At 56.6% G+C, this 20,074-nt stretch overlaps 7 protein-coding genes across 7 annotated transcripts; 3 read left to right on the top strand and 4 right to left on the bottom strand.

Annotated features, from left to right (window-relative positions):
* Nucleotides 1-14: 14 nt before the first annotated feature.
* Nucleotides 15-1,686, bottom strand: HRG_06555 (insulinase (Peptidase family m16) domain-containing protein; the record flags this gene model as incomplete). Its single annotated transcript, XM_044865026.1, has 5 exons — nucleotides 15-402; nucleotides 459-1,144; nucleotides 1,195-1,272; nucleotides 1,340-1,465; nucleotides 1,540-1,686. 5 exons carry the CDS (start codon nucleotides 1,684-1,686, stop codon nucleotides 15-17), a joined length of 1,425 nt encoding a protein of 474 aa, XP_044719966.1.
* A 777-nt stretch (nucleotides 1,687-2,463) lies between these two features.
* HRG_06554 (raffinose synthase or seed imbibition protein sip1 domain-containing protein) lies at nucleotides 2,464-5,178 on the top strand (the record flags this gene model as incomplete). Its single annotated transcript, XM_044865025.1, has 9 exons — nucleotides 2,464-2,753; nucleotides 2,951-3,149; nucleotides 3,197-3,410; nucleotides 3,462-3,643; nucleotides 3,707-4,117; nucleotides 4,208-4,472; nucleotides 4,526-4,625; nucleotides 4,851-4,918; nucleotides 4,970-5,178. 9 exons carry the CDS (start codon nucleotides 2,464-2,466, stop codon nucleotides 5,176-5,178), a joined length of 1,938 nt encoding a protein of 645 aa, XP_044719965.1.
* A 588-nt stretch (nucleotides 5,179-5,766) lies between these two features.
* HRG_06553 (IMP dehydrogenase / GMP reductase domain-containing protein) lies at nucleotides 5,767-7,572 on the top strand (the record flags this gene model as incomplete). Its single annotated transcript, XM_044865024.1, has 2 exons — nucleotides 5,767-6,247; nucleotides 6,434-7,572. 2 exons carry the CDS (start codon nucleotides 5,767-5,769, stop codon nucleotides 7,570-7,572), a joined length of 1,620 nt encoding a protein of 539 aa, XP_044719964.1.
* Nucleotides 7,573-7,871: 299 nt separating this feature from the next.
* Nucleotides 7,872-8,662, bottom strand: HRG_06552 (PLAC8 family domain-containing protein; the record flags this gene model as incomplete). Its single annotated transcript, XM_044865023.1, has 3 exons — nucleotides 7,872-8,196; nucleotides 8,318-8,432; nucleotides 8,524-8,662. The coding sequence occupies 3 exons, from the start codon at nucleotides 8,660-8,662 to the stop codon at nucleotides 7,872-7,874; spliced, it is 579 nt and encodes a 192-aa protein (XP_044719963.1).
* A 1,012-nt stretch (nucleotides 8,663-9,674) lies between these two features.
* On the bottom strand, nucleotides 9,675-10,546 carry HRG_06551 (acetyltransferase (GNAT) family domain-containing protein; the record flags this gene model as incomplete). The annotated part of the gene is made up of 3 exons (XM_044865022.1): nucleotides 9,675-9,909; nucleotides 10,019-10,369; nucleotides 10,506-10,546. 3 exons carry the CDS (start codon nucleotides 10,544-10,546, stop codon nucleotides 9,675-9,677), a joined length of 627 nt encoding a protein of 208 aa, XP_044719962.1.
* A 416-nt stretch (nucleotides 10,547-10,962) lies between these two features.
* On the top strand, nucleotides 10,963-11,411 carry HRG_06550 (complex 1 protein (LYR family) domain-containing protein; the record flags this gene model as incomplete). Its single annotated transcript, XM_044865021.1, has 3 exons — nucleotides 10,963-11,058; nucleotides 11,120-11,260; nucleotides 11,337-11,411. The coding sequence occupies 3 exons, from the start codon at nucleotides 10,963-10,965 to the stop codon at nucleotides 11,409-11,411; spliced, it is 312 nt and encodes a 103-aa protein (XP_044719961.1).
* A 1,083-nt stretch (nucleotides 11,412-12,494) lies between these two features.
* On the bottom strand, nucleotides 12,495-14,869 carry HRG_06549 (Ribosomal protein L36; the record flags this gene model as incomplete). Its single annotated transcript, XM_044865020.1, has 4 exons — nucleotides 12,495-13,810; nucleotides 13,874-14,270; nucleotides 14,334-14,543; nucleotides 14,603-14,869. 4 exons carry the CDS (start codon nucleotides 14,867-14,869, stop codon nucleotides 12,495-12,497), a joined length of 2,190 nt encoding a protein of 729 aa, XP_044719960.1.
* Between the last annotated feature and the right edge of the window lie 5,205 nt (nucleotides 14,870-20,074).

Below are 20,074 nucleotides of genomic sequence, written 5' to 3'. Positions count from 1 at the left end.
ACCCGCTCTCTACCTCAAAATTTGGGCTTCATAGTGTTCCTCAGCCTCTGGTAGTCAAACAGCGCCTCGATGCCTCCCACGGCGCTGATGGCAATGTCCTTGTCCCAGAGCTTCCGGTTGGCAAAGTCCATGACGTCCTTTTCCGTAATGGCATCCACCTTCCGCTCAATCTCCCCAGGCATCATGCGACGGCCCGTCGTGATGAGCTGACGACCAATGTCCTCGGCGATGGCCGTCGTGCCGTCAAGAGATAGGAGGAGGGAAGCCTTGAGCTGGGCCTTGGCGCGCTCCACCTCAGCCTCGCTGACGTTGGTGCAGAGTCGCATCCACTCGCGGATGGCGAAGTGGACTAGGTCATCCAGCTTCGTGAGCTTGTCGGTGACCAGGTAAATGCCCCACAGTCTACGGGGTCTGTTAGCAAACATGTCGAGCACGACACCAATCACGTCCAAGCATACCCGGTGTCACTGTAGCTGGTGTTGAAGCTCATGAAGCTGTTGGCCAGCTCGTGCTTGTGGACGAAGCCACTGAGCTTGCTGCCCTGGTGAGGGGCATTACCCATGGCCTTGTCGTAGTTGCCGACAATGGCCTGGGTGACCAGAGCCGTGAAGTAGTCGTCCGAGCTCCAGCTGACGCCTTCGACTGCCAAAGCAACGTTGGCGATGCCCATGGTGTCGTCGCGTACTCGAACGTCGGAGCCGATAAAGTCGGCCTTTTGCTTGGACAGCTGGTAGGCGTGGTTCTCGGGGCCTTTGCCCGGGAGGCCGGCGAAGTGCTTCTCGGCCAGCTCAACGAGCTTTTCGTGGGGAATGCCGCCGGCGCCGACGAGAACCATGCGGTCGGCCGTGTAGTTGTTCTTGATGTAGCTGACCAGCTCCGTCCGGGTGATGTCGCGGATGTTTTGGCGGGGACCCAGGATGGTGCGGCCCAGAGGCTGATGTTGGAAAGCAGTGGCGTGAAGATGGTCAAAAACGACCTCGTCGAGCTGCTTCTCGACCTCCTCAGACTCGCGCAGGATCACGTCGCGCTCTCGCTCGATGGCCGACTCCTCGAGCTTCGAGTTCTGGAGAATGTCGGACAGGATATCGACGCACTGGGGAACATCGGAGTTGAAGGCCTTGGCAAAGTAGACGGTGTTTTCGCGCTGTGAAATGGTAAGCGAGGATCTCCAAGACTTCTCCGCAGCACACTGACCGACGTGTAGGCGTTGAGGTGGCCGCCCATGTTCTCAATCTCCAGCTCGAGTTGGTGCTGCGATCGCTTTGCGGTGCCCTGTTCATCCAACTATTAGAATCACAGTCCATGCCCGATTCTCGGAGAAAGGGAGGACGGGTAATACCTTGAAGGCTAGGTGCTCAAGGAAATGCGCGGTTCCGTTCGTCTCGTCGGTCTCGGCCCTCGAGCCGGCATCGATCCACATGCCAACTGTTGATGTCTGCGCCCATGGTGAATGCTCGGTCGCGACCTAAAGCTAACGTGTCAGAGGAGCAATGGCGCGGTGCTGGCCGAGGCAATTGGGCGGCCGGAGATGGTGCTCACGGTCAATCCGTTCTTGAGCGTCGTGGTCTGAGTCTTGCCGACAGAAGAGGGAGTCGCGAAGCCTCTTCTCAAGGCAGAGGCGGCCGACAGACCAGCACGGGCACGTAGGCCCTGCGAGAGGTTCAAAGCTAGCCTGCGGGACGCCATGGGGAGAGTCTGGGGGGCGATGGTTGCGTGGTTTGGTGGAAATGTTTGGAGCACGCTCGGCTAGAAGCTTTACGGGGGTCTTGGTGGCCTGAAGTCCCAGGTGTCGACTTTTTGCCGTTCCGGCCGTCTCCGCGACTGTACTTGCTACAAAGTACCCCGAGGGCTGTGGCCAATGAGGGGCTTTGATTACTAACGCCACGACCTCCGTCCTTTGCGCCACCAGCCCACCACAAGCATGCATTCAAAGACGCAACTACAACGGCATGGCTCTCTGCGGCCATTCGTCGTGCTTCTCCATGAAACAGCTCAATACCAAGTTTCTCTGAAATTTCCCATCTTCTCGTTTTGGAGAGTAAGCTCGCGCGCTTAGCCGGGCGACACAGGCAAACCGACCACCAAGAGTCAGCCATGTCGACTGCCAACAGTGCCAAGTATGATTTTGCAAAAGAATTTAAGCAGATATACATGTCCCAGCAGAAGCCGGCCCCAGCCTCTGTGTCCGGACAGATGAAGCTGCAGCTTCAAAGTCACCCTCCACTGGGCCAAGTGACCCCAGTCGGACCTGGCGAGACGACCTTCGTGGCCGTGTTGGAAGTCGCGCAACCCCGAAAAGAAGACGGGTGGGAGGTCGCCTTGTGGCTCTCCTTGGACGAAGCCGAGTGGACAGAAACCGTCCTTGCGCCTATCAATGCTGGACCAGAGCCTCAAGCCCTTCAAACCTTGCCCGGTTCAAGAACAAGGCTCTATTTCACCTGTTCCCTTTGTATCGCGACGTCCATGCAATTCACCTTCAAGTTCCGCAACGGAAAGGATGACTCTTGGCGATGGATCCGAGATGAAAGTGGCTTGAACGACGGCCTAGTTGTGGCTACTTCTTCTTCCTCAACATCAGAGGTTCTTCCAAGTTTGATTCCGGATCTCAACGACGACTGGAAGGTATCATCGCATGCAAGCCACTCGCCCCTAACCCAACTCTGGTCTCTAGAGGTTGCAATTCCACCAGCAACGAGCGAAGAATCTGCATTTGCAGACACTGCAATCGGTACACCTTGGGGCTCATATTTGAGGTAAGCTCACAGAGGCCTGCTAGCCAGCGACGTTCTCTGGTCCTCTCGTATCTCTCACTTTCCCTTTCGACCCTTTCAATCTCGTGTCCATTGACCTCTTCCTCTCCTTCCCATGGACAACCATTGCTTATGCGTCATGTCATAACTCGCCAAGGGTTTGAAATGTGTGCCAGCTCTGTACAACTGATGCCAAATAGATGGTTTGCGCTCGTACGTGTCTGGTCTCCCTGGCTCGCTCCTCGGCAGGGCAAAACCCACTTCGCCCCTGACAAAGACGCCATCCTGTGCTCTTTCCTGAGCTCCAAGGGAGAAAGTCTCGTGTTTCTTGCTTTCAGTGAGCTCGGTAGTGCGTTGACAACCTTCCGCAATACCGATACAGGCGGCGTCTCAGTACATGTACGACTGCAATTCATGTTGGTGGATGCGAATACTTATTCTGCTAGGCCCGAAACGATGAAACCACAAAAGGCAAGGCAATCATACTGGTATCGCAAGGCCACGACTTTGAGCAGGCCGTTGCGGCGGTGATGCACCACGCCCGGGACCTTGCCACTCGTGCGAGAACGGCGACCGAAGAAGTCTACGAAGAGTCGGAATGGCAAAAAAAGGATGCCAACTTGGAATGGCAGCAGAACTGGTTTGATGGGCTTGGATACTGTTTGCCTGCCTTGCCCGTCTATGGCTCTGAGTCTGACTGACGCCGTCAAGGTACCTGGAATGCCCTCGGGCAGAAGCTCACGGAAGAGAAAGTGTTGCATGCAGTGCAAAAGCTGGTCGAGTCTGAGATCAACATCACAAGCCTCATTATCGACGACAACTGGCAATCCATCGATTACAAAGGTGAAAGCCAGTTCCAGTACGCCTGGTTGGAGTTTGAGGCTGAACGGAAGGCATTCCCCAACGGCTTGAAGGGACTGGTCTCGCGGATCCGCCAGCGATATCCTGACATTCAGCACATTGCCGTCTGGCATGCTCTCCTGGGCTACTGGGGCGGCATCTCCCCCGAGGGTAAGATTGCTCAGACATATAAAACCGTCGAAGCAGTCTGCGAGGTTTCTAGACGCCGGAATCTCCCCCTCGGCGGTCCAAGAACGGTGGTTGCCAAGGAAGACGTGGAGAGATTCTACGGCGACTTCTATCGGTTCCTGACTGAAGCAGGCATCGACGGGGTCAAGACTGATGCCCAGTTTGTCATCGATACCTGGGTCAACGCGTCTGTCCGGCGAGAGCTCATCGATAAGTACTTGGACGTATGGTCGTCGGCCTCGTTTCGACACTTTGGCGTCAAGGCCATTTCGTGCATGTCGCAAATACCGCAGGCCCTCTTTCACTCTCAAATGCTGCAGAATCGACCGCCGTTGGTGGTGCGTAACTCGGATGATTTCTTCCCTGAGATCCCTGCGTCTCACCCGTGGCACGTGTGGACGAACGCGCACAACAGCATCTTGACGCAGTTTCTCAATGTGCTGCCTGATTGGGATATGTTTCAGACGGTGCACGACTACTCGGGGTTTCATGCTGCGGCGAGATGCGTCAGCGGTGGTCCGATTTACGTGACCGACGTTCCGGGGGAGCACGACATGGGCCTAATCGGGCAGATGACAGGCGTCACGCCAAAGGGCAAGACTATCATATTTAGGCCAAGCGCCCTGGGAAGGTCCATCCATCCCTATGCCGGATACGACGATGATTTACTCCTCAAAGTCGGGAGTCATCACGGTGAGTCGAGACTACAAACGGTCTGAACAGCAAGTGTTAATGAGTTTATGCAGCAACATCGGGTTTCAGGACCGGGATCTTGGGCATCTTCAATGTCTCTGCGCAACCGCTGGCGGAGCTGATACCCCTTGCGTGCTTTCCAGGAACAGCACCGTCTGTCGACTATGTGATCCGTGCTCACACAACAGGCAAAGTGTCGACGCCCACGAGGGTTGGGCAGCTGGACTCACTGCTGAGCTTGTCGCTCGACACACGAGGCTACGAGATACTATGCGCCTTTCCCTTGACTCCTTTCAACGGCAAGAAGTACCAGGGCGGATGGATTTCTAACCTCGGATTGGTGGGGAAAATGACGGGATGCGCAGGGGTGATGGCTAGCAGCATCCATCAGGATGAGAGAGGAACCGTGTCACTGAACATACGACTTAAAGCCCTTGGGATTCTCGGTAGGTGTTGAGGACGATGCTTGGAAGGGCGGTCACTGACAACAATGCTAGGCGTCTACATCTCAGCGTCAGCGGCGACTCCGGTTGGGCAGGCCTTGAAGGCAATCATCGGGGGCCAGCCGGTGCCGGGACACTTGATTCGGGTGTCAAGAGACGATGGTTGTGTCTTTGAGGTGGACATTGAGTCGGCATGGAAGGAGATGGAGCTGGGAAGCGATTCTGGCAATGAGGTGGAGGCCAGCGTTTACTTTGATTCTTGACGAGATGCGGTCGAGGAATAAGCATAACACTTTATTAATGACCGGACACGTCTTTGCCATGGCTTGCATCTTTCAACCATCCCACTGTGCAATCATGATCGGTTGGTTGGTTGAATCAGCTCGGCGGCACCAGTGCGCGGAGTATCCGTTCGGTCGAGAGACGGACGACGCGGTCTTCCCACGAAAAGAAAAAATGCCAGGCCGCTGCCCGCAATATGTTGCCGTCTCTATGGCGAGTTGGCGACCGTGATGCCATCCTTTTTTCGACTCATCACCCTTGTGCTGCTGTAGGTGACTCGTCAAAAGCAACAGTGGAAGCACCACTGAGGAGGTGCCCTAGTTTTTGACTTGCAGAGTGCCCCGCCACTAGCGCAAACTCGTGCGATTCAGTCCCCCGCCAAGGGTCCGTCCTGCGCGGTAGAAAAAAAAATCCTCTTTTCTTCCCCCCTTTCTTCTTCTTCTTCTGCTTCTACGGGAAGAAGCGTGTGATCCAAGCCCGACAAGTCGATCACTCAAGACAATCCTCATCGGCTTCTCCAGCACGTCTTCGACCTCGGAACCACCCCTCCCTCCTCCTTCACCTTCACAATGGCCGCCGCTACCGTCCGCTCAGGCGCCAAGCTGCTCGACCACAGCAAGGCGCTTGAGACGCTGGCCGAGTACAAGACGGCCGATGGGCTCGACATTCACCAGCTCATGGACACGACCAAGCATGGAGGCCTCACCTACAACGACTTCCTGCTCATGCCGGGCTACATCGGCTTCCCCGCCTCCGAGGTGGCGCTCGACTCCCCCATCACCAAGCGCATCACCCTCAAGACGCCCTTTGTCTCGTCTCCCATGGACACGGTGACGGAGCACGAGATGGCCATCCACATGGCTCTGCAGGGAGGCCTCGGCGTCATCCACCACAACTGCTCTCCCGAGGCCCAGGCCGGCATGGTCCGCATGGTCAAGCGCTACGAGAACGGCTTCATCCTCGACCCCGTCGTCATCGACCGTAACCTGACCGTCGGCGAGGCCAAGGCCCTCAAGGAGAAATGGGGCTTTGGCGGCTTTCCCGTCACCGGTCAGTACCTGTCCCCCCTCTTACCGTCTATTGCATTGCATGATTATCACCCTTAATTTTATAACTTTCGTTCCGCCGTATAGAAGACTTTTCTTCATGTGGACACCTTTTACTATGACAATGTTCTTCCCAGATTCACCTCATCTCCCCCCTGTATCGTCTCAAGTGCTGACAGAGGACTGTAAGAAAACGGCAGGCTCGGCTCCAAGCTGCTGGGCATCGTCACCAACCGAGACATTCAGTTCGAGGACGACCTCGACCTCCCAGTCTCCACCGTCATGGTGACAGACCTCACCACTGCCCCCGACGGTGTCACCCTTCTCGAGGCCAACAAGATCCTTGCCAAGTCCAAGAAGGGCAAGCTGCCCATCGTCGACAAGGACCACAACCTCGTCTCCATGATCTCCCGGTCCGATTTGACCAAGAACCAGCACTTTCCCCTGGCATCCAAGCTGCCCGACAGCAAGCAGCTCATCTGCGCCGCTGCCATCGGCACGCGGCCCGAGGACAAGGACCGTCTCAGGAAGCTCGTCGATGCCGGCCTCGACATTGTCATCCTCGACAGCTCACAAGGCAACAGCCTCTACCAGATCGACATGATCAAGTGGATCAAGGCCGAGTTCCCCAAGATCGACGTCATCGGCGGCAACGTCGTGACCCGTGAGCAGGCCGCGTCTCTCATCGCGGCCGGCGTCGATGGGATCCGGATTGGCATGGGGAGTGGCTCCGCCTGCATCACGCAAGAGGTCATGGCCGTCGGTCGTCCCCAGGCCGCTGCCGTCTATTCCGTCAGCCACTTTGCTGCCCGGTTTGGTGTTCCCTGTATCGCCGATGGCGGCGTGCAAAACGTTGGTCACATCGTCAAGGGTCTTTCCCTGGGCGCCTCTACCGTCATGATGGGCGGTCTCCTAGCTGGCACCACCGAGTCCCCAGGCACGTCGTTTGTCTCCCGCGAAGGCAAGCTGGTCAAGGCCTACCGGGGCATGGGCAGCATCGACGCCATGCAAGACAAGAAGGCTGGCGGCGGCGGCAAGGACAGCCAAAAGAGCAATGCCGGCACGGCCCGGTACTTTTCCGAGGGCGACAGCGTCCTGGTGGCCCAGGGGGTGTCGGGAGCCGTGGCGCACCGGGGCTCGGTCGGTAAGTTTGTGCCGTACCTGGCTGCCGGCCTCAAGCACTCGATGCAGGACTGCGGCATGAAGAGCCTGGCGGAGCTGCACGAACGCACTGCCGACGGCACGGTACGCTTCGAGCTCCGCACCTCAAGCGCTCAGGTCGAGGGCAACGTCAACATGGAGGCATACGAGAAGAAACTGTATGCGTGATTGTTTGGAAGCCAACCTGCATTGGCCTTGGGAGGTCAGAGGGGTGCAACACAAAAAAAGGGAGTCATCTACAAGTCTAGCACGGTCGCTTGAATTTGCGAATTGGAGTTTCGGGACAGGGGAAGCGTATTGAGACATTATCATGGGGTTTCATTGAAAGGGATATATGAGAAAAAATGATACAAAGTCAAGATCTATCCTGGTTGTCAGGGGTTGCCCGCGTCGTGGCATGCATGGTGTCTAAGCCAAGTGAACCAAGAGGAAGTGATGGGGGCAAGGGCCCGAGTCGTGGCTCGTCGTTAGATGCCCGGGTGTTGCATGGGCTGCTGCTGCATGGGCTGGTGGAACTGAGGCTGCTGCTGCTGGAGCTCAGGCTGGTGCTCAGGCTTCATCATGGGCTGCTGCTGCTGCTGCTGGCCGGCAGGGGCCGGCATCTGCATGCCCTCCTTTTGACTCTGGTAGCCCTGCATGATGGGCCTCTGACCGGCCGTCCTCAACTTGACTTCCTTGTCACTTTGAATCAAAACGCAGCATAAACAACAATAACTAGCGCAGCAGTCGGAGCAGTCGCTGCCCTCGATGCCGTACTCGTCGCGGATCTCGCCGCGCTTCATCATGGCGTAGCTGTGAATCTCGCCCGGTCAGCGAGGGGTCTGCGCTGCTTAGGAGCTGACGGAAGAGGGCATGAAGAAGAAACGGAAGAGGCATGCAAAAGAGAGGGGAGAGAGAGAGGAGGGGAGCGTACACCCAGCCGAAACCGGTAAGACAGTGGATGGCGCTGAAGATCATGCACTCGCTGTTGAGGTCTTCGTAGGTCTCCATGGAAGGATCCCTCATGCGGCCCGACGTGCGTCCGATGACTGTTGTGTCGTGCGGTCAGCAAATGGGCAACTGGAGAAAGAGGGAGGGGAACGAGTCAATGCGCCGGGTGGTGACGGAGGGTGAACATACGGATGCAAGGGAGGCAGGTGCTGAGAAGGCAGGTGCCGCAGGGCGCGCAGTTGAAGAGGTTGCTCTGCCATTCTTGTTTCGGGGTGTCTTGGCCCGGATTCTGGGGTTGAGGCTGGGGTTGATGTTGTTGATGCTCCATTATGGTGGTGACGAGGAGGTTGAAGTCGAGGTTAAAGATGAGGATGAGGATGAGGCTGAGATGTCGATGTGGCTGTAGATGGAGTCACGGCAATGGACGGGGCCTGAGATGAGTCTTGATTGAGGAATGAGGAAACACTCGCGAGAGATGTATAGAGAGCGATTGAGAAGAGAGCGAGACAGAGCGAGAGACGCAGAGAGAGTGTGTGTGTGTGTGTGAATGCCGCGAAGCAAGAGCCGCGAAAATCACAGGGCCTCCAAAGGGAAGAGAGCGAAAGAGCAAGGGGAGGTGGGGGCAATGGTTAATTATTGTGCAGTTTCGAGCCTTGGCCCCCACATGGCACGCACGGCTCGCAGGACAAGACATTTTTTCCCTTGGCGACTCAGCTCCGGACTTGTTCGTAACGGCAGCCTAATTTTCCATGTACAATCAGGCGGTTGGTGACTCTGGGCGACGCCAGAAGAGAGAAACTCCACACGAGGCACCCAATGGGGTGGGGACGCGGACAGGGGGGGCGGTCCCGCAGGAGGACCCGGCGACGCGTCGTCGACGAGGAATCCTTGCCTCGTCTGCGTCTTATTACTGTTTGTACGTAAGCAGCCACCGCCCCTGGGATGGTGGTGGTGGTGGTGGTGGTGGGTGAGCCGGGAGGACGGTTAGGCGAGGTTGCGGCTGCAATTCTCAGCGCGGGGGGCGACGAGAATAGCTCGCGTGCCTGCATGTGCATATCTGCATGTGCATATCTGCAGGGCTGTATGCGGGCAGCAAGGGCCCGAGAAGGGGCAGAGACGGGAAAGAAGAAGAAGCGGAAGTGCTGCTTGTTGCCGGACCTGCCAAAGGGAAACCGCGTGTATGCCTTGCGGGCCTGGGCGGCAGACGGGCGGGGCTTCGGGGCTGACGGGGGCCGCGTTTTTCCATCCGCCATGGATGAGTTATCATGCCGCCAAGGCGTGCCATCATCAGCCGAGGCCAATCGATCCCACCAGCATTCCCACCCAGCTCACACACCCATTCACAAACACGTCGTCGTCGGCCGGCTCAAAATCACATAGTCGGGCACCACGACCCGTCCGCCCCGCAGCCTCCGCTCTCGCGGCGACGTCTCGTCGACGCCGTAGCCCAGCCCTTGGTAGAAGCGCCGCGCCCGCCCGTTGGCCGCAAAGCACGTCAGCATCGTCTTGCCCACCGTCTCGATGCGCGACGCCGCCCGCGCCACGTGGCCCATGAGCAGCCTGCCCAGGCCCGTGCTGTTGTCGTTGATGGTCAGTGGGTGGGATGGAGAGAGGGGGAGAGAGAGAAAGAGAGAGAGACGGATGGCCCGAGGGGAGAGGGAAACCGGAGAGGGAAAACACCCACCCCTGCAGAGCCGGCTCGAGGTGAATCTCGTAGCAGTAGACCACCGGCTCGCCGCCCTCAAACGTCGCCATCATGGACGTGAAGCCCGCCACCCTTCCGTCGCCCTCGCGGCCCCCCGCCCCCGGCTGCACCACCAGCACGTACCGCAGCTCCGGCGACGCCATCTCCCTCCTCTTGGCCGCCGGGCGCCACCCGCCCGCCGACGCCCGGTAGTCGTCGCCGCTCGTCGCCTGCACCAGCCCAAAGCACGCCTCCATCTGCCCGCCGCTGAGATCCCCGGCCCGCAGCACCCGCAGCCCGTACCGCAGCCCGGTCCGCGGATGGGTCCATTCGGGCCAGCTGCTGTCCTGGCTGAATGATGAACGTTAGCCCGCGTTCTTTAGCCTTGAAGTCTCTCTCTCTCTCTCTCCCTCTCTCTCTCTCTCTCGTGTCTTCACCATGCGGCGTGTGGCAGGGAGGGGCGAGAGGGCGGGGCGTGGCGGTTCACCTCGGTCGTATAAGCTCCTCGACAAAGGCCGCGTTGCTCATCGTGTTGGCTCGCTCAATGGCGCTCTCTGCCTTGGCTTGGCGGCCAGATGCTGCCTTGCCCGCAGGTACATTTGCCGACGGCTGGGTGGTGGCCATGCTCGCCCAGCCAGCCCTCCCTCGCAACGCCGCCCCGAGTCTCTCCAAGGATACCACGGGGGGGGGGGGTGTTGCCTCGAGACCCAGCGAGTAGTGATGCAGGCGACGGGCTCCGATATGCTTGCTACGCGTCTTGAATTCTATGGCACTGAGTTGTACAAAGTACCGGCCCTGCACACGGACACTCCAGATCCGAAGTTGGGCCGAACCCATCTCGCCAGTCCTCCCCCCTTGCACATCGGCCGTCCACACCACCGGCCTGTTCCATCGGCCTGTTCGTGGGAACGACAACAAGCTCCCCCAACGACGAAGCACTTCATATGACCCCTGGACGGCTGCGCCTCTCGCGCATCCTCGCCCGTGGCCATGCCACCACCACCCGCCGCCGTCTCCAAGGCGCCTTGAGCCTCGATCACGTACCGCGCCACTCACCTCACGCGCCGCCCCCTCTCCCCACAGCACTAACACAAGGGGCAGTTTCTACAGCGCACCAGGGTCATCGCCTTCTACCGCGCCATCCTACGAGGCACTACCCGTATTGCCCATGCGCCCACAAAGGCCGAAACCCGCAAGCTCGTCCGCGACGAGTTTGAGCGCCATCGACACGTAAAGGACCTCGTCAGTCACCTCCCCCCCCCCGCCTTTCCATTCCATCTCTCGAAGCGTCGACAAGATTCGTTGACCTCGTGCAAAGTCTCACATTCGATACCTCTTGTCCACGGGGAAGACGCAGTGGGAGAGCATGGAGAGGTATATAGGGGGCATGTAGCTCTCGCAGTGGTACATTCCGTGATCCCTTTTCCTGCGCCTCTTCCTCATCCATTCGATCGCATCTTTACGCCGTCGCCGTGCTCCTGTCTAGGCGTGATGCCATGCTCATGTCGCTTCCGCCCTCCACGTATCTGCTTCGTGCCCATCGCCCGCCGCGTGACGGTAGTATACAGTGGGTGATCCAGGTGTGAACGGGCGGTCTGTGGACATGTCGTCTTGCTCGCCGTCGGGGCTACTCACGACTGCCGCTGCTTGTGCCTGGGGTTCGCTTTGCAGATAATATACAGGTAGCCGTTGTGTCGCTTGCCCGCTTTCCGCCGGACAACCTGTGCGCTCCAGTCAGCAATCTCTCTCTAGGTAAGTGCTCGTCAAGGGAAAGGTATGCGCCCCCTTCGGTAAAAGGGGACGTCCAGGCGCAAACTGACCTTGCAGTGTTCACACCTCTTCTTGACCGAGCTGTGCACCTTCATTCCCCGCGTCTGCTGCATCACTCCCCCGCCAACCGTCCTCGCAACCGGAGCCAGCCAGCCCGTCGCGCCCGCCATCAACGACGGCGTCCAGCTTGTTGTTGTTGACCAGAGCCGGAGGGCAGCCCCTCCGTGTCCCAAGGCTCGCGCAGGTAGCGAAAATGCGCGTAATAACGAGGCCATCGCGGGCGGTTGTCGGGTTTGGCTGGGGGATCGAGGTCCTTGGTGTTGGAACCAGTCGACTTTGGGCCTGAAATCACCTCGACGTCACGTGATACCCTCCTAACCTTTACAACGTCGCAGCGCGTATTCATCACGTTGAAAATGCACCTCCTCCACAGCACTGCCGCTTTCAAATTCAGATTGTGAGTTTCCTAGGGGTTTTACTGGCAGTTCTCTCCAACTTGCCAACGCAGCGCCAATTTTTGTCGGTCCATCGCTTCGCAGCATGCTTCGTCTCCTCCAAGTTCATCCAGCAGCCCTGCTCGCACCCACTGCCAAAGCTTTATCCATGATTCCATGCCCTCATGGGCCTCATCCCATCCCTGCAGACTTCACAGCTTCTTTCGTCCATCGGCCTTCACAGCCCCCTTCCCTCGACTCATGCCTCCCCTTCACAGCCAGCCCTTGTCGTAGAGATATTTTTCGAGTCCCACCACGCTCGAGAAGCTGTGGCTCAAACGCTGACCCGAGTTTCCCTGCTGTCTCGGAGGCTGGCGCTCGTCGACATGATCAGGCATGCCTCCGTCGATTCTTCTTTCACTCGGGTTGGGCCCCCGGTTGCCCTTGGGGTCACCGCTCTCCTCCCGAACACGCCGGACCAGTCTCGAGTACATGTCCAGCTTATGGCACCGGTCCATCGCTTGGGTCCACTTCTTCTTAGCCAACGCCCCGTCTCCGACCAGCTCTCCCAGGCCAGGAAGGCCCTGCAGAGAATCAAAGTGTATCTTGTTGTCTCGTAGCAGAGGCTCCAGATAGTGCGGCAGGTATTCCTCTCCATCGTCGTTGACGGTAACTAATGGGGCCGAGGGCCGCTTCGACACGGTCGATTCCAGCCTAATCAGGCCTCGAGCCCCCTGGCCAAGCGACGCGTCTTTGTTGAACCGTAATCCGTCGTGTCTGGGGAAAAGCGAATCCAGGACATGCTTCTTCTCCCCCTTGAGGTGATCGGGCTCCAAATCCAATCGGCGCTGGAGCAGACAACCAGCACACACTCGGGTGAGCGGCCGCCCAACTCGAGAAAGAGCCGTGAAGAACTCTTGGAGCATTTTGTATCCGCACGAAGAGCAGAAAACAAGGTGATTGCCCATAATGCCGGTATACCAGCGCGGCCAGTCGTTTTCGACATCCTCGAGCCCGATGCGCACCGGCTTGAGGAGGTCGTAAACCGTCTGCTTGAGCTCATTCTTAGTGGGGTTTCTGCGGCGCTGCAAGTCCACGTAGCGGTGAAGAGCGTCCAGGAATGAGACGACGGCCAGCGTGTAGTTGGGTACGTTGTAAAGGAAGTCGCAGAACGCCTGCCCCTTTGTGAAGAGAAGATCCAATTGCATGGCTCCGGCCTTCATGAAAGCCTTCAGAATGATGCCGAAGAAGCCGCGCTGGACAATTTCGAGGCTGTCCGGGCCCCAGGTCAGACCATATGTCTGGGCCCTGATATCTTGGTAGGGCATGCCGCCGTGGAATCTGGGGAAAAAATCGAAAGCCTTGATCAGAGGCAGGTCCTTCTTTCGCCTTTCGCTATTGATCTCGTGGATGAGATCCAGGAGGCATAAAACATCGCCAAAGTGAATCAGGGGGCAGTCGTAAATGCCAATCATCTCGACATAGTGGCAGGAGCGCAGAATGACGGCGAGAATGCGCCGATCCAGATAAGGTGTCTTCTGAAAGTGAAGCACCCTGATGGTGGCTCGCTTCTCATAGATCTGGTTCACTGCTTCCATGTTAGCCACTGGTCAGCTGCGGCCAGGGTCGGTCGGGTGGAGGGAAAGCATACTCATTTGGCGCAGTCGGGTAAGAGCAAAGTAGGCCGGGGGGTCAAAGAGCTGACATTGGGGACTGGACTTGAACTGGTTCGACTCGTGGATGCGTTTGACGTCTGACAACTGCCGGGTGTACTTGACGAGCTCTTCGGTCAGAGCGCCCAGTTGAGGCCCGTGTCTGCACCTTTTGCTGAGCTGGTGATGCAGCTGACTGATTGAGACATAGATGTCCGTCTCCGCCGCCATTGCCTCGGCAAACCAGCTCGACTGGGAGTTGTCGGCCCCAAGCCCGTGCAGATCCTTGGTTTCGGCGTCTTTGAATTCGCCCACCGTGTACTCGGGTGTGACGGCGATAAAGGTCAGGGCGGGGCCATCGGCGCAAAACTTGCCAGCGAGGAAGTCCCAGATTCTCTGTCGTGCTTGTTAATGTTGCTCTGCTTCGAGGGGCGGCCAGAGGGGGTCGGGACAACTCACGGTGCCGGCAACCAATGCAGCCCATGATTGAGTTGATGTGAGGGCAACGGAATGAACCGACTTGTACCCGTTGGCGAAGATGAATTCAGAAACCAGGCCTCCAATGTGGGCGGTGTTTAGGAGGCGGGCCAGTGTGTTCTCCGTGGCAGCGCCGGCCGCCTGGTCGTCGAATCGGCCGGCATCGAGATGTTTATTGATAACTAGCAATGCCTGCGAGGAATGTGAGTAAGTGACGCTTCGCTGAGCAGGGTGGGAGCATAGGTACTGACTCTGGTGAGGTGCCGGGGCTGGACGAAGCCGGCTCTGTTGGTGTCGCCCTCTCCCTTGAAGAACTGGTCCCGGGTCGGTCGATGCCGGTGCCTTTGCATCATTGCTCCGCCGAGATTGAGGAGCTCGTCGTGAGACTTGGTCGTGACGGCAGGATGGAAGCCCTTTTCCTCGAGGCGCTGCTTGGACAGTTCCATGTTGTACTTGGTGATTGTTGACGACTTGCCAGCCTCGGCATTGCGCCCGGACTTGTTGCTGCGGCGAGCCATGTTGGGTGCCGGGGGCTTTTGCTTCCTTCTGCACTTGGTCCTCTTCGCCGGCAAGTCTCTCGAGGTGGATTTGATGCTTGGGTCTGCGGCTGCGGCCCCGGAGACAGGCTTGTTAGCACGCGCCTTGGATTTTGGACCTGTTCTTGGCCATGGTGAATGGAGTGGTGGTTAGGATTGTATGCCAAAAAAGAAAGAGAAAAAGAAAAGAGCCTGTTGGTCCCAGTGTGTCCATCAACCAAGTAAAGCAGAAAATGACACCCTTACTTGACTTGGTTGAAGGATCCGTTTACTCGACTTGGTTTACTCGAAGAAATGGCTGTGCTTTACTTGGTTGGTTGACATTACTTGACTCCGGGAGCCGATTTGCTTGAGTGATCTCTATATCTTGTCCGCCTGTGACCTTGGGACGAGGGGAAAAAAAGTGCTCCTCGAGCATGACTACGATAGCATGCCAGATCGAAGTAGGTGCTTTTGGCATTCGATAGCTGCCACGGTGTTGGAGCTGAGGCGATTCCGCTCATCCGTGATGACCTTTTGGTCTGAGAGAAAACCCGCTCACATTCAGCACTCATTGCTGGACAAGTGAACAAGTCGAAAGCCATTTGCGACAGAACTGGGTAGTCTGCCGCATGACAGATCCACCATTGCAAGGGATCTTCGACTTCCGAATCAGCCTTGTTATTCCTAGCCATAAACTCGTCGAGCTCAGAAGTTAGTCTCGCTCTTTTCCTCCTTCCCTTGCCGGACGCCGCAAGCTCAGCCAGCATCTGTCGGCGTTTGCGAGCTTCCTGGAGTGGGTCAAGGGCGACGAGATCATCGCCAGCCTTATCAGCGACGACTTCTCCTAGGGCCAGCGACGAAGCCTCCTCATGGTCCGCAGCGTCCGCTTCCATGTATGCGTCTTCGTATTCTGCGAAAACTTCTTGAACCACGCTCTTTGCCTCACTGATCCACTGCTTGTTGTGACTCCACCAAGTTCGAAGTAAGCAAACTTATTCGCCGGATGCAATGCGACAGCGCACCGATAAGCTGGGGTGGCATCGGTAAGGCCGAAGTACTCTTCTAGCTTGATGCGAGCAGCATCGATTGCGTGGGAATAATACGTTGAAACCACGTCGGGATGGTCATCGGCAAATCTTCCGGCCTCTTGGAGCTTTTTGAAGAGGACATCGAATGATTCAATTGTTTCATGAAGGAGCCATGTGATCCTTCCAGGCCAGCTTTGTTGGCTCGGCCTCCATGCGTTTTGTCAGATCTTTGAAAGGCTTCAAGATGTCGAGAAAATGGTGCAAGTCAATCCAATCTTGTGGGGTTAGTACGTCTTGCGAAATGTCGTACCCTACGCCACCGTAGCAATAGTTGAGGAAGAACAGATCAATCGCATGACGGAGCTTGACCGCCCTCTGAATCATTGCATATGCAGAGTTCCAGCGGATTCCGCCGTCGACCAGGACTCTAGTGTAGAGCAGTTCAATGCTGCCTTCCTCGTAAGCCTGCAAAATATACCGTTTCAGCTGCTCCCGCCTTTGGTCACTTCTGTTTACCCAAACACAGAAATTGTGAAGTTTACCGACGAAGCTATGCTTTCTCCAGATTTCAAAACGCTCCACTTCAGACGCGCCGCAAAGCTGTTTCTCCAACTTGCCGACACCCTACCCAAAGAGAAGGGCTTTGACGATTAGGTTGAGCATATGGCCGACGCAGCGCAGGCGACTCTGAGGCTTGATGACAGGATAGCGCTTCGCCAGCTCTCGAATGCAAGTGTCGTTACTACTTGCGTTGTCCATCATGAAGAAACCAACGTTCTGACCGATCTCGTATGACCCCATGACCGCTGCAAGGACTTTGGCGATATTCTCGCCAGTGTGGGGGCCCTTCAAAACTGGCAAATCCAGCAAAGCCGTTTGCAGCTTGTATGCAGCGTCTAGAAAGTGAGAAACTATAGCCAAATAGTTGGTACCTTCTTCAGATGTCCAAGCATCTGTCGAGACGTGGATCTTGCTTTTGGACAGGCGGAGCTGTTCTTTCAGCCAGGCGCGCCTGCCGTTGTCACCGAACCATTTTTCGCTGACCCAACTGCTCAGCGCTGACGGGCTTTTCGGCAAAACTTTGTCGATGTCTTCCAGGCACAATGCAAATATTTCATTTGTTCGTCGGTGAGTCGCTTGGCGGAAAGTCAAATCAAGATCAATGACCCAGTCGGCAAAATGACTTCGAAACTGGAGGTCATTGAACACCATGCGTCGGCTCCCCAAGTACGACGCGGCCTTGGTGGCTCCTTGAGAGATGCTGAAGGGGTCGGACCCTGCCACTTTGTAACCGAACTCGGCAAGTTTGTGGTGGTGCCTAAGGTGATAGATGATGCTCGTCGTACTCGCTGGCAAAGAGCGCTGTGTCGTGACGTCCGCTTACATGGCAATATTTGCAGAGCCAGTACTTGTTGTCGCCGTCTGTCGTGAGTTGCGCACCGTGTTTGTAGATTATCGATGGTTGCGCCTTCGAGTTCATTGCGCGCTTGTGAGGCTGACGATATCGTATGGTGGCCAACGGTTTTCTGTCGTAACGAATCTTCTCCCAAGATATAGGGAAAACGCATTGCGATGCCTTTGGCAAGTCCCTTTCATGGGAGATGCTTGGCTCGTCGGGGACCGACTGGGAAGGCGTCTTGGGAGGCGTGACGTGCCCGAGATGATTGCAAGGATCGAAAGCTGAGTGAGAGGGCATTGCTGGCTTCCTCAGCGTTGAACAGTTTCTGCAGGATGTTGATGAATCAGGCACGAAGAAAGTAACTGTAATCACCAAGCTCAATCGGCGAGAGGAAGGGGTTCGTCCACTTTCATGACATGGGTATCACGAAATTGCCTGAAATCAACGCTAGTCAGGTACCGGTAACTCGGAGTAAACCCGAGTAATGCAGAAAGCTTTACTTTTGCTTGGTCGGAGAGATCGTTACTCGTGATTGACTGTTATGTAATCAACCAACTTCAAGCAACCAAGTCAAGTTACTTGATTGATGGACACACTGGTTGGTCCTGAAGAGAGTGACAATGTGCAAATCGCGACGTCCAGATGCGGTTGAGAGCAAGAATGACAATAAATGGTGTGAATGACGGCGAGAAACGGCCAGCGCGCGGGTTTTTGGCAGGCGGGCCGTTGAGTCTTGCAGAGGTAGTAGTAGTCTGGGAAGGCACACGGTCCGCACGTATAAGATGTGCCATGAAGAAGGCAAAAGTCGGACAGAACGACCAAGAAAAAATGTCACCTCACCTTGAGGCTGCCCAGTGTTTTCTCTTGTACTTGCTCGTGTGGCAACTCGATGCTTAAATGGCGATGAATCAGTGCGTCGCGGGAGCGGAGCGGCTGTGAATCTGGTCGAGATGCGACGGGGTTTGCCTGGCTTCGCAGGTTGGCCACGGCTCTGTCACCGAGTCTAGACTCTGATGGCGCTCAGACTAAATGCTCGAGAGTAAGAGTCAGCGTCACGGGCCCGAGGCAGTGTTTTACTTTGCCATGCGCTACTCACCGTTGTGGCTATCAAGCCACTTGGCCGCGTCCCGGGCTCAGGGGCGAAGTGTCTTTGCAACCGATTCAATTCACAGCTTCAACTCCCAACAGAAGCCGAGTGCAGATCCCCTCGTGCCTTTTCAGAGATCGGTCGATAGGCTGTCGCAAGCCCTTTTCCGTCGGTGAAGAGGCTCGGTCGGAGATGAGATGGTTGTCGTATTGCCCGAAACAGGTCAAGGCACTGGGAGCAAGGTCAGCCATCATGCGCTCAAGGGCGCCGGAGCTAGAAGAAGGGAATGACATTGGGCTTGAAAGCTGTCCGATGAAGCAAAAGCAGCGTGCGGGAGAGCGTCTGGGCCACAGGTTCAACACGGGTGTTCAAGTTTCTTTGTTTGAAATTCCCCATGAAACCAGAGACGAAGCCTCCGTGGCCCCTGCCAGAGATGGCTCTCCACCCTCCGACCAAGAACAAGACGCAAACGGGTGGAGAGACTCGTGCTCGTGAGTAGCAAAGGGACTTACAATGGAGGTTGAACAGAAGCAGCAAGCCCATGTGTCTCTTTGCTCGGTCAAAGCGGGCGAGTGCATCCAAAGGCAGACCCACTGCTTCAAAGAGCCAGTGTTGAAATGATGGAAAGGAAGAGAGAGAAGAGGGGATGAAGGAAGAGAGAGCAGAGAAAGGGAGGGAGGGGGGGGGGGCCAGGTGAACAGAGAGGCGAGAGAGAGATAAGAGACTGAAGAAGGGCTGCAAGAGCCGATAGAGAGATACAGCGAGGTGGGAAGAGTTGGGAGAAAGGGAGGAGAGAGAATGGCCGGAGAGGGCCTGAAAAGAGGCAAGGAGGCCGCGGGATTCAAGAGCAAAGCTGGTGACGGCCGCCTGAACAGCAATTGGAGATATTCGGATGGCCGATGCAGGGCGAGTTGAATCACCTAGATTCAGAGAGAGACGGCGTGCCGCCATCTGGAGACGCAGTCAGCACGGTGACTGCTCGATTCCGCGAGACTGACGAGCGACACACATGGCGTGCATTTCCTCTCATACGAAGCTCTCATGGCCCAAAGGAACCCGTTGTTTCTACTCCAAGATGACTTTTTCCAGCAAAGAGGCCTCTACCGCGTGCCGATGCCACCACGGATGTTCCAGTCGGCCTGCACGAGGCATCCAGCACATGTTCGTTTACTTGCAGTCCTCGGTCTTGATTAATGCATAAAGGCATCGGAGAAAAAGGGCAAGGGAAGGCTCCTTGTTACACAGAATTATAAGGCCCCCCCACTTATAAAAGATGCTAGCTTACTGGATTGAGCCATATGCCGCATGCGATATTCTAGCACTCATGTGCGATGTCGTGGTTAACGCCCGAATATACCCCCAGGCAATGGATAACGCACTGTTAGCACGATGCCTTCAACAGCAAGTATACGGGAGAAGGAAAGACATATTAGGACATGAGAAGGTTCCTAAAAGGGTAGGGGAAGGCCTTCATTGGTAACCCGATTTGTCCGGTTATCACGTCAAGGTGAACAAAAGTAAGCAAGCGTTGCGATGAGTTAGAATCCCTCCTGGTTTCCGTAACCTCCTACGCAGGCTGACTGCACTACCCAGGGCCTTTTCTAACTACTGTTGCTCTCGCACCGGGTCATTCAGGTTGGCCCACAAAATGCCATCCGAGCGTCGAGAGGGTAGATACAAGAGGCCCTTTT

This window comes from Hirsutella rhossiliensis (assembly GCF_020360975.1).
Source record: "Hirsutella rhossiliensis strain HR02 chromosome Unknown scaffold00006, whole genome shotgun sequence".
Lineage (NCBI taxonomy): Eukaryota > Fungi > Ascomycota > Sordariomycetes > Hypocreales > Ophiocordycipitaceae > Hirsutella > Hirsutella rhossiliensis.
The sequence above is the reverse complement of the archived record's forward strand: the minus strand, read 5'-3'. Positions and strand labels throughout refer to the sequence as shown.